Source organism: Pleuronectes platessa, chromosome 13 (genome assembly GCF_947347685.1).
Source record: "Pleuronectes platessa chromosome 13, fPlePla1.1, whole genome shotgun sequence".
Classification (NCBI taxonomy): Eukaryota; Metazoa; Chordata; class Actinopteri; order Pleuronectiformes; family Pleuronectidae; genus Pleuronectes; species Pleuronectes platessa.
The window spans coordinates 9,608,031-9,626,026 of NC_070638.1; the positions used below are offsets into that span (position 1 = coordinate 9,608,031).

At 45.3% G+C, this 17,996-nt stretch overlaps 1 protein-coding gene across 1 annotated transcript in view; it reads right to left on the reverse strand.

The window, feature by feature from the left end:
- Positions 1-17,584, reverse strand: part of phlpp1 (PH domain and leucine rich repeat protein phosphatase 1) — a 47,621-nt gene extending 30,037 nt beyond the window's left edge. Inside the window, exon 1 of the mRNA XM_053438050.1 lies at positions 15,706-17,584. Within this exon, the coding sequence (XP_053294025.1) occupies positions 15,706-17,305 (1,600 nt within the window). The 5' untranslated portion in view covers positions 17,306-17,584. The remainder of the gene's footprint in view (positions 1-15,705) is intronic.
- Positions 17,585-17,996: the final 412 nt, after the last annotated feature.

The following is a 17,996-nucleotide window of genomic DNA, read 5'->3' on the forward strand; positions in this document are numbered from 1 at the left end:
GTTAGTAAATAACTCACAATGCGTTGCTTAGCATATGTAACAAGTGTGGACTATAAGGTTCGGTTGGAGCCCTTCGTGTGAATACCAAGACACAGACAAAAAGGTGCTTTTAAATATAAATTGTATTGTACACATTTAATTCACGCCATGCATGCAGTCATTCATTCATTCAGTTATATGTTCAGTTAATTAGAGTCTGTTGGTCCAAAAAAAGGTTATTCCAAGGAGGGGGGAGAAAAAAAAAGGTTACGGTTAGTTCTCTCCTACCGCTCGCAGGGCAAGGAGGCTCGTAGGGAAAGGTTGGTTCTGAAAAAGTCCATACAGGGATAGCTCGCCATCAATTGTCGGTATCTTCGCACTTCGCACTGCTTCGCACTTCGCACTGCTCAACCATTAAAGAGGAAGTGCGCCTCTCGACCCGGATATTTATAGTGCTGAAACCGGAAGTAGTAGTTGCACTTGCGGTTCGGAAAATATTTTATTTTTAAATTATTTTAAACTCATGAGACCTGGGTTACACTTTCCCCCCCTGATCTCATGTCCGTCCCGTGACATGGAACTGGCAGATTATCAATAGAATATTCTGATGTGACAGACGGGGGAACTTCAGGATCTGTTATGTATGCAAAAACAGTTGCCAACCCATAGTAAAGTGATTGGATAGTGTCCAATACGGGGCTTCCAAGTTTGGTATACTGGAGTCGATCGGGCGGTTTCCTGGTTCTGGTGGATCCTGGTAGACTCGGAGGAGGGAGTGTCTCCGTGGAGCCACATGAGGGAGGCTGTTCCACTGAGGAGACAAGTCGACGTCCCACGGTGTACACAACCTTTTCATCGGACCGGTGTATGAGCCAGTAGAGGGTGTCCAAGGCCTAACTCCTGCTTCTGCCTTTTGGACCCAGGAGTGTTTTGGTTCAGTTGGTCGACAGCGCGAGAGACTGAGCTGAAAAAGCGTCTGAAAGCGGCGGAGCAGACTGGGTCGTTGATTCAGGGAGCCATGTGATCCAGTGTTTATTTCAGATAAAACAAATAACTTCAAACAGTGTGCTTTGATGACAGACCAGACCAGATCATAGCCAACTAACTCTCATCAAAGGAGAAACTTTTCAAGGGGACGGCTGCACAAGAATCTGAATATATCTGAAGTTAGGATGGGACTGTCCTTCAACCTGTTATAGGTTTATTTGAGGAAGCTGGCTGCTAAGAACAAAGCTCTGATGGAGCAGGGGGCAGAGAACGCTGCTCGAGGTGCAGAAAACACCTTTCTGAAGAGGCGGCTGGATGCAGAGAACACCGCTCTGAAGAAAAAGGATGTATATAACGGAACTCTGGTTGAAGAAAACATTGCACTGAAGAAGAAGCTGATTGCTGCAAACAAAGCCCTGATGGAGCAGTTGAACGAGAAAGCTGCTCTAGGTGCAGAAAACACCGCTCTGAAAAAGCAGGCTGTATATAACCTTGCTCTGGGTGAAGAAAACATTGTACTGAAGAAGAAGCTGGATGCTGCAAACACAGTTATAAAGGAGCATGTGGCAGAGAAAGCTATTCTGGAAAACCTGGCTGGAGTAAACGCTGATCTAGCCGCAGACAGACATGCTCTGAAGAAAGAGCTAACTGCTAGGAACGCAACTCTGAGGAGGATATTCTCTACTGCCTCTCAGATGAATCAGGCCGGAGAGGACTTGTTCAAGATTGTGAAGTCTGTGGACACATCAAGAATCAGAGATAAAGACCTGGAGAAGAAGCTCGAAGATCTGAAGACGACGCTAAAAGAGAAGGAGAAAGAAAACTTTTCCCTGAGCGTTGATCTTCAGCTTCAGGACCAGGACAAGGTGATAGTGGAACACGAGTGGAAGGAGAAATTTAAAGATTTGCAGGAGAAGTATGAAGAGAAGCTGAGGTGCAGCGTCCTTGAGCAGGTGGAAAAAGAGAGAAAGACGGATGAGGCAATTAAACTACTGATTCTGCAGAAAATTGAGCTTCAGAGATTCACCTTGAAGACCAATGAGTACAGAGAGAAGGTCAAGAAGGAGATGAAGGAGAAGAAGAACCAGGAAAAGCAGGAAAAGAAAGAGCAACAGGAGAGAGAGAAGAAGGACAAGGAGGAGAGGAAAAAACTGAAGAAGAGAGAGAAGAAGGAGGAGAGAGGAGAAGAAGAAGTTGGGAAGATGTTTTCATGTTTTTGTTTTAAATGACGGAACTCGTCCTAATCTCCATTCTCATCTTCCTCTACCTCAACCCCCTCCTCATCCTGACTCCCCCCACTCCCTGACCCCTTAACCCCTTCCCACCCCCCACCCCCCTTACCCCCCTCCCTCCTTACACCTGTATTATATGTATAAATACTCTTTATCAGGATGATTCATTCATTTTGATATAATTGCTTAGACTCGCAGATCCATCCATAGAGTAAAGTGTGGTGATGGTATTATTGTTATTAATCAAGTGAGCTAGATGGTCACTAACAGCTACCATTTTAACACTTTTTCACAATAAATACTTTTAAGTGTAACTGTCAATGTTTGTCATCATCCACTCGATTCAGAAATGTGAATCAGCCCTGTTGACATCAACACGGTTCATTAAAGCACTGATACAAAGACAAAAAAAAAAAGGTTACGGTTAGTTCTCTCCTACCGCTCGCAGGGCAAGGAGGCTCGTAGGGAAAGGTTGGTTCTGAAAAAGTCCATACAGGGATAGCTCGCCATCAATTGTCGGTATCTTCGCACTTCGCACTGCTTCGCACTTCGCACTGCTCAACCATTAAAGAGGAAGTGCGCCTCTCGACCCGGATATTTATAGTGCCGAAACCGGAAGTAGTAGTTGCACTTCCGGTTCGGAAAATATTTTATTTTTAAATTATTTTAAAGTCATGAGACCTGGGTTACACATACGTCACATACTACGTTGCTCTGATTGGTTGTAGGTCTATCCAATTGAGCGAAGAGGAATTTTACTTCCTGGTCAGTTGAAACACGCCCCATAATCACAGCCCAATGGAGCGGTCTCAGACTCACATTCTGACTAGAATTGTGAGTCTGACAACGTCAGGCTACCATTATACCATATGTAACATTATAATAAAGCTTCATCTATAGAACCATATGGAGTCACAGCATATGGGCCAAAGATGATAAACATGGACTATAATTGTATATACATATTAGAGCCTGACCAATAATGATCTTTAGGGACTGATGTAGATTCAGATATTAGAAGCTTGAAAATGAAATGTAACTGAGGCTTGATATCGTATATTTTAACAAAAACTTTATAATTTATAAATATAATGAATACACAAATGCAGCAAAACACATTGAACTGTCATCTACTACATACATGATTATGCATCATTTTAACTAGTTAATCAATGGATTAATAAGAGAACAATTTGTATTCATACAGTTATTTATCAATGGGGTAATACAGCCAACTACCATTGCGCCACCACAAAGGTGAGACATAGAACAGTTCAAATCAGTGGTTTTATTTCTCGTATTGCTCAACTTCCAGAAATACTGGTGCCTATTTTTTCCCACGATGCAACATGATAGTGTTCAATTTCAGTTGTCTGATAAATGCCCTCAATCTATTCAACTCCACACCCTGAGTCTGTAAAGATTCCTCAGGGGTGACACACACTAATAGCTGTGTTTAAAAGTTTGGTGTGCAGTAATGCAGGGCTCTATTATAAAAATCTAGCAGTAGCAAATTCAAGCCAAATTTTATTTTTTACTACTTGGGGTCAGATTAAGGAAAGATTTCTCTGACGCTAGACAAAAACAACAGGCAATCAACAGGTAAATCATTTTCAGATGATCCTGCTGTCATATCTTTACAATTTTACCGTAATCCCAACAAGGGCTGTCTTAAACACACATATTTTCTCATGCTTCAGGGCACCGGTTGCTCATCGGCAGCGTCACTGTGTCACCTCGGCCTCCGCATTCTGTCACTCATGACTTGTTAATGGCCTGTGTACAGCAGCAGCCTGTCTCTGCAGCACTCCACACGGCTCTGATAAAGCGCGGCGCCTTATGGGGGCTTAGAGATGGCGAGAAAGCGAGTGGAGTGAGCTATTGTAATCTTAAGCACCAGCACAATAACCCACCCCCCCACCCCCTCACCCCCTCCCAGACACAGAGGGTTTTACGTTTACCCACCTCGCTTTCAACCCCCCCTGGGAAGTGCATCAGGGGAGGGTGAAATACGAGAGCCATGGATGAAGGGACAGTTGCGATAAAGGAGAAGGCTGACGACACCTCCCTCTGATACTGAGGCTACAGGGGTGAGAGGAGAACGTTAATTGGTAGGCCGGGGAAGTTTGGACATCATGCACAAGGCTAGAGCTGATTGTGGTGGAGTGCACGTCTATGGATGGAATGCATGGGTTTGTGAGTGTGTGTGTGTGTGTGCGTGTGTGCGTGTTTATGTGTATGTCAGTGATTAATTATCCTGCAGGAAGTTCTGCCTGTTTGTCACCCTGGGTTCCCCTGTTCATTTGTACTACTGCATTAATAATGGCTGTCGTTGATGAAGCGGGGGACATATTCCATTCATCGCTCCACCGTCTTAGGTCCTTTTCAAAAGACCATAGTCACAGTCAATATTGGCTTGAGCCACAAGTGCTCCCCAAAGTGTCTTGTAGTGAAAACCAGCACCATAAATCCTCATTTAGTCAACCTGACAGATGCAACACAACAAATGTCCAAAATCAAGCTTTTCAAATGAGAAGGAACAAGTAATTAATGCCATTATCCTGAATACAATGGACCTCAACTACAATGCCAGCACACCCATAGTTGAACATAATGATAATATGTGGTTTGAGCACAGATTGTGAAAATCCTGCAATTTTAATTTTAACTTAACACTGAATTTATGCCAATAAAAATGTACCTGACAGGAAAGCTGTTACCTTGCTATGAATAACCTTCTGTATTTTCATGGCCGCCTCCTGAGGCTTTAATCAGATTCTTTACAAAAAACAGAAATAAATGTTCAATGGCGATGTAGAAAAAAATGCAACTATCCTAGCGCGGATGTCCATTAGGCAAACACATATTTAAAAGGTCACAAAAGAGCAAAAGTGCAGAAGATAATTAAGTAGACTGTTGCAGCAATGAATGGAATGTGAATTCTATGACATTTGTCATATTCTATTATGGGCTAAATAAATGTCCTTCCTAATTTATTGACAGTGAAAAGTTCACATAATGCAGCTCTAAAGACTCTTTTGCAGAGGAAATTAGGAATCAATTCAGAGGGGATTCACATCTGAAATGACTAACAATTACAGGAGCATCAATGTTTGGTGTTGTTACACACACAAAAGCATCTCTGAAGTGTCTTACTGCACAACAACATATTTTTTTGGGTGCTGCACTGCCACCAAAACCCTTTGTCCTCTTATGTCATTAAGATTGAGAGCATGATAAGTGAACAGAAGCAGAGACTTAATGGGTCAGTGTGACACAAGGACAAGTCTTATCACAAATCACTTTCTTCCTGGGCTGGAATTAAGTGCTTTCATTACACATTAATTTGCTATAATGTATATAATTTAATGAACTTCATCACTGGCACTTTTAACATTGTAAACACACAGCATACACTGTCAACTACTGGCAGCAGAGATGCAGTTATTTAGGTCAGTTATTTATCAAAAATATTGCTGCACTCTCCATCATTTTGTACAGCTGAGTAAATTTTGTCAAATTAACGAGGCATGTTCTCCAATAAAATCCTTAATGCCAGGCTTAACTGAACTCATGAGCATAGCTTGAGATGCTCAATTCAACTTACATCAAGAAGTATAGGCACATTTTTGCACTTTAAAAGATAAAACAATCTCTCTTGAAAATATGACATGGCACCTTTTCGCTTTCTTCAGTGAACAGATGTGATTTCATGGACTGTGTGTGTGTGTGTGAGCATGTGCTACTATTCAACTATCAGATTCCTGAGAAAATCAGATTTAAGTCAAAGGCAGCAACACGAGCACCAGAGCAGGATACTGTACCCGCTCCTGTCTAAACCTGTTTTCATCTCAAACTAGGCTATGCAATTTAAGTATTTGTGCCTATCTAAATTACATGTACAACAAAGCCGACATGCTTTTTAGAGTTTAATCCGTTAGCTCATGTAAAAAGCAACATAATCTCCATAAATAACACAGAGCAACTGTGCTGTGACAATGCTCGCTGTAGGTTAAAGTTTGATGACGAATCCGCTGTAACAACCGTCACAATACATTCCCCGTGGTGCCAGGAAATATATGATCAGTGTGGGATGACTGTCTGTGACATATAGTTTGTGCCACTGACTGGAATTATTAGCTGCTAATCCAGCGATGAAGGGACAGTAAAACGACTTTCAGTTCCAAGTTTTCCCTCAGGGTGGCCCGCAAACACGCAGATAATTGTTTGTTATTGTTTGCGCTTAACCTCTAATGCCATTTATTATCAGAGGCTATGAAGGACTCTCGCAGCTTAGCTAAATATGGAAGCGAACCACTGGGACGTTGCAGGCATCCAAGTTTTTTTTCTGGGAGATTTTATATTAGGCCGCCATGTTGTAGTATTCCTTTGATAGTGCGGAAGAAGCAGAGTAATTAGAAGATTCGTACAAAAAGGAACAGGACAGGCAATAATAAAAGGTAAGCAGCTTTGTTATTTTTAGTTCAGCTATTTATTTATTTTTCATAATACAATAAAAATAGGGCTGATGGGAAGAAGGAGCCTTGGAGTAATTGACAGGAAAGTTGTCGGCTACAGAGTAGGTTGTTCTTTAATCCCACAGAAGGACACAGCCCAGAAAGTAATCAGACCCCAGATCTGTGGTTAAAGCTACAATCAGTCTGGTTCATTGCAGAGAGAAAGGAGGGAAAAGACGGAGAGGAAGGCTTTCACACAAGAGGAGCGAAGAGGATGAGAGGGAGAGAGAGCGAAGCATTAAAGGGCAGCTCTCTCCTGATGATGCGCAGGGATAGGATGAGTGAATGAATGAGATTGTGATGCTGTTGCACATTCCCCTGCCCCCACGTGCTCACTTTTCTCTTTCTTCTCCTCCTCCTCTCCCCCTACCCTCCCGGACTCCCTCCTTTTTCTTGCCTTTTGTTTTGTTTAAAATTTAACAAGGTCTGGAACAGTGGAGGGCTGAAGCGGGCATCCGGGGTGTTTTGGCTCGGCTTCGTGTCACATGCAGGGGCCATGTGAACACAGTGCCACTGAGGGAGTGGGAGGGGGTAACGGGGGTGTACAGGCAGAAAGAGGCAGAGAGAGAGAGAGAGAGAGAGAGAGAGAGAGAGAGAGAGAGAGAGAGAGAGAGATAAAGAACAACAGAGGGGAAGTATTCAACCAGAGGGACTGGGAAGCAGTGTGAGCCAGAGGAAAATTGGGTGGCAGCCGAGCGAATGTTACTAAAGCTGTAGAGAGACACTGCAAACGAAACAGGAACTGGAGACAAAATAAGACTGGCCAGCGAAACTGTGTAAGAGCAAACAGAGCACAAATTAAAAGGGGGAAAGGACAGGGGGAGGAAAAGTTACTTCCTGGTGCAGCAGGTGAATGTTCCTCTCTTTTCTCCCCAGGGCCTGGGTGATTATCGTTCTGCGCCGCTAACAGCAAGTGACAAGCAAGTTGCCATGTTAATGATTGAGACCGGCCGCACGTGGAGGGACGTCTCCTCTTCTGGACTTTAAGCTTCACCGATCTCAGACACGCTGTTCCTATCTACTCTGACTCAGCTTTATAGAGCACACCGGTGTAACTGAGTGATATCCAATAGAACAGTCTTACATTAAATCGAACAGTTATGAAGCCTAGGATAGTCTGTTTTGGGATGTACAGTTTGTTTAGCATTAGATGAATCTGTTCAGTTTTGGTGAACACTGGATATATATTTTTTACAACATAACGTTCTGAAAGGGCAGTTGGTCTGCTGCGTTGTTGCTTTTGATATTTCAAACCTGCAATAACTTATTTCTGGGGCAATGGAAACACGCTGTGGCCATAACACTGACATTATTGGTTATTATTTTTTTGCAAAAACATATTTACACATCTAGGAGATATGACGCAAAAGTAATATGATTTTAGATTCCGGTGCCTGTGCACCTGATGAGTGTAACTCCAGAATTCACTCTGCTTTTAGATATGTATTTGGTCTCTACCAACTCCTGAGGGAAATATCTCTCTCTTCAGTAGCAAAATGCTCCTCTATTTTTATCAGTTCATCTCTAGCTTTGCTTATATATATATATATATATATATATATATATATATAAATATCCGGATTACTCACTGTGACTTCAAAAAACAATGCTATTAAAGCAGTGAGAGTAAATCAAAATTACAATTACCTTAAGCCTTGAGTCCTGCACCAGGTAACACAGCAATAAAGTTGTGCAACATGTAAAAAATATATATCTATATATGACTAAAACGGGACATAGGCGAGTGGTGGGTGAGAACGAAAGTATCTTTTTTATCTGGAGAAATCAGAAATCAAAATGATTGTGCAGTATTTATAACATTTAAATCAGCTTATATGAAGCCCAGTCCACCGCGAGGATTTGTTGTATTGTTGAGAGCATATGACACCACCTTCGACCAATTCACTTTCCCTCAAATAACTGTCTCTACAGACAGTGAACGCACTGGTACAGAAAATGGATCACATAAAGGCAAAAGTAGCCAGTGGTGAATATGTTCTTTTCTCAGTAGCTTTGCTCCTTTAAAAATAATTAGCTTTCGATAGCCGCAAGCTAGTCTGCTGAGGAAACACATTGACAGCTGCAGGAGCACTGAAGGTGCTGAGACGAGTGACAGATACTTTTCCAAAAACACAACTCAACCACCGAAAACTGGAGAAGGACACAACCTATTTGATGTGATTGACTATGTGTGTAGCATGTGTGTTTAATCACGTTTGACGGGTTGGGTTCCGGGAAATATGTTAACAGTTCCAAGCAGGTCCAGATTTGACTTGAAGATAATTGCAGGTAACAGGTCAGGTCCAGTAAGAAGCTCTGCGGGTGCAGGTTTGCAAAAAATGGACCCATGCAGGGCTCTGCCTTGAAGCAGGAGAAGCAAAACAAAAACCTGAAATACACTAAAATGCACTGTGGAAAAGAGAAAACCTCTACGTAGATGGGTAATAATTATCTATGGTCATTTCCATAGCTAAAAGAACAAATACAAGATTACAGCAGTTGTATTCGTATACATAGATGCATATATGGGTTGCTACCTTTGCCTGATAAAGGGGCCTGAATATTTCCTCCACCACTGCAAACACCACAACAACACAAACTACAGAATCTAAATATTGTTGCAAAAACACAGGATTCATGCAGATCTTCAGTTCTGCATTAGACTGCACATGTTTGGAATTGCTGCATCTACAATGATGACATTCTGTAGATGTACCTCTAGGATTTATATGAGTCGTATACATTAACCACAGTCCCCCCCCCCCCACTGTTTGCTTTTCAAGCCTTTCTCTTAAAATAAACACCCGACAATGAGGAAGTATCATTCTTAGGCTTCAGCACTTTTTTTTTTTCAGGGGAAGATGAACTTTAAACTAGGTCATTTCATATCAACAAATCTGCCCTCTCTTATTAGAGCAGAGTCCATAAAAACAAGATCAGCTCCACCCAAATACACCTTATCTCGCTGTGTCCAAATGATACAAAGAAAGATTCGGGGACAGTCTGTTAAACCTCCGAGCTCATTTCACACAATACTATTAGCAATACACTCATCTATTTAGCTTTATGTTTCTGTATGGTAGGAAGGAGCCTCTGTGAAAACAGGACCTCTAATAAACAACGCTTCAAAACCTAACTGGCCCTTTTAACTATCATTTGATCAACATGTGTGTAAGACAATAATGCAAAGAAATTGGAATTTTAACACAATGTGAAATAGCCTCTCTGGAGACTATGCTTTGTAAAACAAATAAGTGTAAGCACCACTGGAGCGTTGGTATTTAAAAAGCTCCTATCCGAGAACTGACACAGTTCTGTCCTGTACACCAGCGGGCAAGCAGGCTGTGTGTTCCCTAATCGGAATTTTTTGGGCCTCTTTAATGCTGAGAGTTGCAGATGTTGTCTGGTATTAGGCTGTGCTGCTGCTGATCAAAGCTGTGGAAAGTGAGCCCCTGCTGGTCTGCCTCTAATCCCCCAACCCAGCCAACCTCATGCATGTGGCCAGGGCAGGGACTGGTGCACGACTCTGGGACAGTCGGCCCCCTCCATGACCCTGCTGAAGGGGGAACCTCTTGCTCGCCTTTGCTCGTGAACTCCATCTACTCTGCACTGTCGAGGTTTCTGGGTAGGATTCAGCAAGGGCAGTTTGACAGACAGCTGAGAGGCACGGCTGCTCCCATAGGGCAGGAGAAGCCCCTGCCCTTCCCAAACGCCAGCCCCCCTTCCCAGTCTGTGTCTTATGATGTGCCTGCAGCCAGACAGGAGTGACATATCAGCATGACATTGTTCGGCCTAGATTCAGCTGCTTACCTCAAAGCATTGAGAATTTCAATTGCATTCCTTCTGCTACATATTTCCACAGGGGAACGTGAACTAAACAAAACTGTACATCAAAACAAGCAAACACACAAGAGGAGGCGGGGAAAAAAGGGCGATTTTACGTGTATTAAACCAGTAGGAATAATTTACACAAGCTTAATTTGACTTTTACCTTTTATTAATATTTTTATTTAATAATTATGAGGATGACCAGTAATTCTTGGAATGTGAAGCAATAAGCTATGGAGGGATAAAGAGATATGAGAAGATAAATGGAAGCTGTCAGATGGTGTGAGCGAGGAGGAGATGCGAGGAGAGATAGCGAAAGCTGAAGGAGGGGGATCGATCAAGAGAGAAATTGAGAGAGGGACAAAGATCCGGCCCGAGAGGGAATGAGAGGAGGGTGGGAAGATGTCAGCCAGCGAGGCAATCTATATTAGACAGAAAACAGCTCCCTTGGCTTTAACTGCTACAAGCTGACACCGCCATCCCGTCCCTGTCTGCACTCAGCAGACACAAACAGACACACGCATGAATCCTCAGACACACACATACACACCCAGCTCAACGCTGAGCGTATGGTCACATTTCATTTAAGACCACTTGTACACGTGGAGCTGGCTGTGAATAAGCATGAAATAAAGTATATAAATCCATTCGTTGATTGCTGCCTCGCTATCATTTCAGGCGCACACATAGTGAACCTAAAAATGTAAGTGCACACTGACACATGCGTATTGGATTTGAGCTCTGGAACGTGTGAAAGCTGATCACACAATTACATAATGACTCAGCAATGGGCCATTTAGAGAAACCATTAGCTATCAGGCGTGGACATACAGTAGATGGGAGAAAGGATGAGGCGGCCTTGTGTTTGCATTCATGGAGAATCTGCAGTTGTGCCAAACAAAGCCATGTTTTGCAGATTTAAGTGAAACCGAGACTTGAATACTGCGATTCATGACTGTTGCCTAGAAAAAGAAAATTCGATTAAAAAAAAACATTCACTGAACCACTTTGAGTGATCAGCATATCAAAATTGAAACCATGACAAAAATCAGACAGACTGTTCTCCTTCTGCCTTTACATTTTTTTTTCATAGAGACACAAGAGTGAGTATGTGAGCAATCTGGCGTAATGACGATACGACTGGAACGACAAGACTGACAAGACAGAGTGAGCGGTTCTCTCTGCTTAATAGCTGGAGAAAGCTGGGAGCTTCATTAAGCCTTTAAACCTCACAGAGTCGTTTAAGTCATCGCGTCACAAGCCACCGCCTCCTCAGAGAAGGCCTGAGGTAAGAGTGGAAAGACACAGCCCTGAATGAGATCCCTCGAAGCTTCTACAGTGATCAAACTGTCTTCTTATAATGTAACACCATGTGTCTACATGGTAAATGGCCGATTATTCCAGGAAAGCTGCTTCTATTGCATGTGCCCATTCATATTATTTTTCTGCAATTTGAGCCCTTTAAAGTTTTGTTATCATTGTTTAAAACCTTTGATTTCTATGATGACGTTAAGAAAATTGTGTGTGTTTAATTATGTCGTACATGAAGGACTAAACATCTGTAATAGATGTGAAGGAGGAAAGCCGCTCTTGTAGGAAACAAGAGGGAAAACCTCTTTAAATATTACGCAAGAGGTACAAAAGTAAGAACTAGAATGGTGTTCAGCAGAGCGCGAACCTCCACCAAGGTCCAACAGTCCCTTTAAATCAAGCTGCACCACATTTTGCACGCTCAGAGTTCTCAGTTACCTAAATGTTCAGATTTTTTTCAAACGAAATCCATGGAAATGTTGAAAAACATCTAATTTCGCAATGTAAGAAAAAAACAATCTATACAAAGATTTAATGGGTTCCTCCCTGACCGATACCGCATCTTTCCACCAAGTGTCACTGAAATCTGTAAGGTTGTTTTTGTGTAATCTTGCTTTCAAACCTGAGCATCCATGCAGAGAAAACCCCTTTCGAAAGGTGCAATATATTATGTTATTTTGAAAAAAATTATTCCCATTACTAATCCAGATGATATAAAATGTCTTACCATTAATGTACAGTCACAAAAAGAGAGTAAATCCATATTAGACCCTTGTTGTTTGAAAGCAGGTTTCACCACACATCTCTGCTGTTAGTAGTTCTGCTTGAACAGTTCTTCCTGCCAAGTTCACCTTGCTAGCGAATACAGAAAATAATGTGGGAATTAAATGGAAACTGGGTGAAGCGTTTTGACACCGCTACTGAGCCCGAATTTGTTTCACAGGAGCTCAAGCTATAAACTTGTGTCGGGCTAAAAGGAATTAATGCATTGATAGTTTCTCAGCCAGCATACGCCAGTGGTCATTAATTTCACTCATAAAACAGGCCGAAATCCTAACACCGCTTTGGATTTACAAGAGGCTGCTTTTAAAAAGAAAACATCTCAACGGTAATAGGCTGAGTGGCGAGTTCACAATGAGCTGAAGTGCGTGGATGAAGAGTGTTTGCAAGGCTGAGGAGGGCAATGATTCTAAATAATTTACTGCACTGCTCTGATTTGTTTAAGATCTCCAAGTCCACCGCCTCTAGGGAAACCTTGTGCCAGTGTGTGTTGGGGTTCAGTATAATTTTCTTTTCTTGTTAGTCCTCACACAAACAACAACCTCTGGGTGAGGGACCTTCATTACATGTAGGACTAAAGATCTCCTGTCCTCAGAGAAGAATTAACACGTATCTGAACCCTATACTTTCACTTGAATGGACAATTAAAACATGACTGTGACTTAGGGGGCAGTTAGAAAAACCTGTTGAAACCCAACTCTCTTGGAATACAATACTTGTATTTACAGCTAAGGCATCCTGTGCTTGTCAGCAGTAGAATGTGAACGTATTGATTATATGAGTCAGTGTATGTTTGTTTTTTATTACCCTTTTGCCTTTTACTCAAAACTCTAATAAAGCTGGCTAAGCATGACAAGAGGCTCCTGTGTGGGCAGCCCTGAAAGGATCACTCGTCAGGCTGCCAAAGAGGACAGCGGCCCTTTGAACTAGGCAGCCTTCTGTACATGCATGCAAGTGTGTGTGTGTGTGTGTGTGTCAAGCTGGGCAAAGTGACTTCTCTCATCTGGCCACCGCAAAGTCTGTGCAGTCAAAGCACGACCTGAACCCTTCAAAGTTAAATTGGCCCAAAGGATCTGCCAGGACGCGCCGCAGCAACTCCTCGACTTAACGGCCTCCTCCCATCCTCCTCCTGCTTCCCTGATCACGCCGCGTGCTGAACGCCTCATCTGCCTCTTTTATTAAAGACACAGTACCGTTTATTGGCCGCGTGTGTGCTTCATATCTAGGTTACGATCAAATCGGCAATCAAATTATTGCAATTGCTGAGAAACTGGGCTGTAAAATAGGGTTTGGAAACTGGACTTCCTGTATCAAAGGCCACTATGCATGCACAGGCATGCAGACAAAAAGGCCCTCAGTGTGACTGAGGTCTACAGTTGTGGCAGCTGCGGCTGAGTCGGCCAGCGAGTCAGCTGAGGCTGGCCCCATCTCCACTATCTGAGCAGGAAAACCATTTAAATTCAGCTCAACATGTGTCGGCATGGTATCCCCCTCGCCCATACACACCCCCCCAACCCCCCTCACTCCACTTCCTCCTCAGCAGACGTGCCTGACATTCTAGGGGAGCCAGCGTACATTCCTCACATGCTTTACTAGTGTAAGGAAATGGAAGAAGAGCAGGCCAGACGCGTCGGCTCCTCATTCCTTTTACACTGAGTGCTTTCTTAGTAAGTGCGTATGTCTGTGTGTGTGTGTGTGTGTGTGTGTGTGTGTGTGTGTATGTGTGTGTGTGTGTGTGTGTGTGTGAGCTCTTCTGTGTCCTCCATGGGACAAAATGAGAATTACTCCTTTTCTGCAGCCTGCGTACTACTGAGTGGCGTCATTGGCTGAGGAGAACTCAGGTGACCACAGTTAAGCTGTCTCACATGGGATTTGGAGGCGTCGCCCTGAGAGAGGCTTCAGGAACTGTTGCTGCTGCTGGTTGAGCTCAGCTGACTGCACAGACTCATTGCTTTTATTTCCCTAAACGCACATCCATTCACACGAGCCCCCCGCCTGCACGCTCAAACAACCTGCCACATAATGCCATCTAAATTAAACCACTCCGGTAGCACCTCAAGCAACTCAGTATTTTAAGAGCACAATAGGTCACAGAGCACGTGAGCCTGTGAATGTGAGCAGCAGCACATGTGGCCATTTCAGCATCGTATTGAGTGACCTGTAGTTCAACAGCCTCTCTGGAGAGTAAGCTCAGAGTGAGTGTCTCTGTTAGGGTCTCTTTCTCCATAGTTCAGCAAACAGACTGTCTCTGCGCAACTGTGGTCACCAGCCCCCCCCCCCCCCCCCAAACACTTGCCTCAGCAGTGACAGCAATAGCATAAGTGGTGGAGGCGGGTAGCTTGGTGAAGAAAGGGGCTTCCTGCGCTTTGGAGCACGTTAAACCAGCTTGGCAGGCTGTTAGTTAGTGTGACAGGGGCCGAGCTGGATGCCATTAGGACAGGCACTGTGCAGCATCTCAATGACCAGAACTCACTGAGTCCACAGAGAGGGTTTATGGTCCTCCCGGCCATACCGCTCCCACCCCTACTCTCCACCCAACCACAAAGGCATTCAGCCTTTTCATTAGGATGATAATGGGGCAAAAGCCGGAAAGGGCCCCATGTCTGAGCACCATAACTTGCGGTGATGGCTTTGTAGCGATGTCATGCGTGTCCATGGGAGCACTGTGTGCTGCTACGGTCCAATAGAAAAGACAAGGCCGGAAGAGACAAACAAACAAACAAACAAATAAAACACGGATATGGAAATTAAAAGGAAGTCCCTGAGGCAAGGTGGATCTGGCCAAGCAGCACAGTTTGGACCATGACCTCGCTGTGACCTGTTTCTAAACCAGTGGTGCACTCACCTTCTCTGACAGCAACGAATGTGTAGAGATAATATGTGGAAAGGGGAATTAATAGTGGGGTTTGCTCTAATAGTAGAATATGTGAATACACACATCTTGAAAGCACCTGTTACTAAGACTGAGCATCATGTGCTGTGCAAAGGAGGCCTCAGCAAGTCCCCAAACGAGCCTGAGGAACCGGATGGTGAGAGAACGTGATTAGATCTGAAAGCATCATTCCTCTTACCTGCGTAGAAACGTAACAAGGAGCCGATTTCTGTGTTAAGCCCTTCCTCTTGAACTCGCCAAGGGTCCTTAAATCCAAGCTTAAAGAGAAAGTCATTCTGGATCTGCAGAGGCCTCTCATCTGGGCTAAGCCTCCTGACGGCTTCACCATGAAGCTGCACATACAGCGTGGGGCTGGAATCACAGGAATTCCCATTGTGGTCTTCTGACAGCCCTGGTTTTGCAGAGTCCGGATGTTGGATGTCAGGTGTAGTACCTGTAGAACAGGCTCTTGACAATGAGCCGGCACTGCTGCTGGTTGGCATGCTGCCCAGGCTGTGTGGGCTCAGCCTGCTGTCCGGCCCCACATTGTCATTTAAAGGTCCCGTGTTGCACTGCTTGTAGCTGGCAGTGATGCCCCCGTTGTGATGCTGGGAGATGGGGTCCATGCTGGTGCTCGACGCTGGACAGTCGAGATCCAGTTCGTCCGAGGAGCTGCCGTACATGTCGTGGCCCTCCGTGGCGCTGTCAAACGTGGGGCTGAGGATGGAAGCCTCAGTGCCCAGGATCATGTCATCACTCAGGGAGTCCCTGTGCTCGCTGAGCCGGGCCCCGGAGCTGAGGTCATCGAACGCACTGCTCTCCACGTCCGAGCCAGAGTTCAGTCCATAGCTGTCCACGCCATTCCTGTGCTCTGAGTCATCGTCATTGGGGGTGTCCATGTTGGAGTTGGAATTCAAATCTGACAGGGAACAGGTGATGATGTCTTGCGACTCTGAATCAGGGGTGAAAAGTTTCCCATCAACGTCCTGTTGCGTTTGCCTCTCGTCTGCATTCTCCAGGAGCAGCAGCCTCAGCCGGTCTCTCGGATGGCCCCTTAGATCGGTGGATTCCAGGGGGGTCAGGTGGTTGCCTTTCATACTCGAGTCTTCCATCCCCTTGCATGGGTTATCACCATAATCATACTTCACATTGCAGTTGCCATTTTGGTCAGTCTTGGGGTTGTCTTTACAGAAAATGCGCATAACGGAGCTCGACTTACTGCAGAGTTTACTCAGCCGGAGCGCCACCTCGCCGGCTGTGGTGTCCATAGTGCAAAGGACCGGCCTGGGATATGTGGGCGTCAGTCGGTCGTGGACATGTACGGAGCCCCGGTGGAGATCTGCCCTCACCCACTCTCGATCTGCGGGCTGCAGCTGCATGTTCTGCCGGTGCTTCAGCAGCGTCTTCCTGTCCAGACTCCGGGTGTGCAGCGACGCGGAGGACAGGGCCGAGTTCATCTTGGCACCGCGGCCGGCGGTGACAGCCGGGGCGGCGGTGGCTGCAGCTGCGGCGGAGAGGTTCCTCTTCAAGCGCCTGCGTCTCAACAGGAGGGAGCCGGAGTTGCTGGACGAGCCCCGGCCATTCGACGCCACGGCTCGGTCTGACGCACTGGATCCCGCGGCCGAGGCGGAGTGAGGGAGGCTGTTCCCGTTCCTCGCCTCTGCGCGGGAGGGAGACGAATGTCCACCGCCATCGTCCAACGGAGTCCCGCGGGCGACAGACAGTCCGATGGGCTTCTTCATGAACTTCGCCGCGCCTCCATCCGACGCGTCCTCAGCGGCAGCCTGCACGCTTTCCATCTCTGTCCCGCTCGGGGTAAATAACGGTGCGCACTCGGTTCCACCTACTACTACATTTAAAAGCCAGGAGAGGAGCCCGCCTCGCTAAATGTCCGCCGACCGGGCGGTGTGGCTGACTCGTCCCGCTGGTAGTCATTCACTTCTCGCCTTCCCTTTCCCTGCCGGAGTCTCCTCCACTGCTCCGGGGAGGGGGGGAGAGAAAAAAACCATGTTACCGATGAAATTCTCTGGGAAGAGGCAGGGCAGGGCGTGCGGGGCCGGATCGGGGCGGAGACGTGACGGCGCGTCCCGCTCCGAGCAGAGCGCAGCGCCGGAATATGAAATGAACGTCGGCCGACCTCCTACGCAAATGCCGCCTGATATATATTCATGAGGACGACACAAGATGGGGGTCGCCGACAACAACGCGGTGGATTGTGGGAAGCGTAGTGCGTCGCTGCTGCCGGTGAGGAGGAGGGAGAGCGGCGGGACTACATTTCCCGTGGAGGCGGCGGGCAGACGACGAGAGTAAACACGGCTCGGTGTTGAAATGTTTTGGAGCTGCGGAGTCTCCTCTGCTGGATGAATGGAGAAAGTGTAAAAAAAATTATGAACGCGTCACATTAAACATGGAGTCTGCAGCCAAAACAAACACGCACTTATTATGAGGGTTGCAAAACGGCGAGGTGGAAATAAAATACTTTAAATTCCG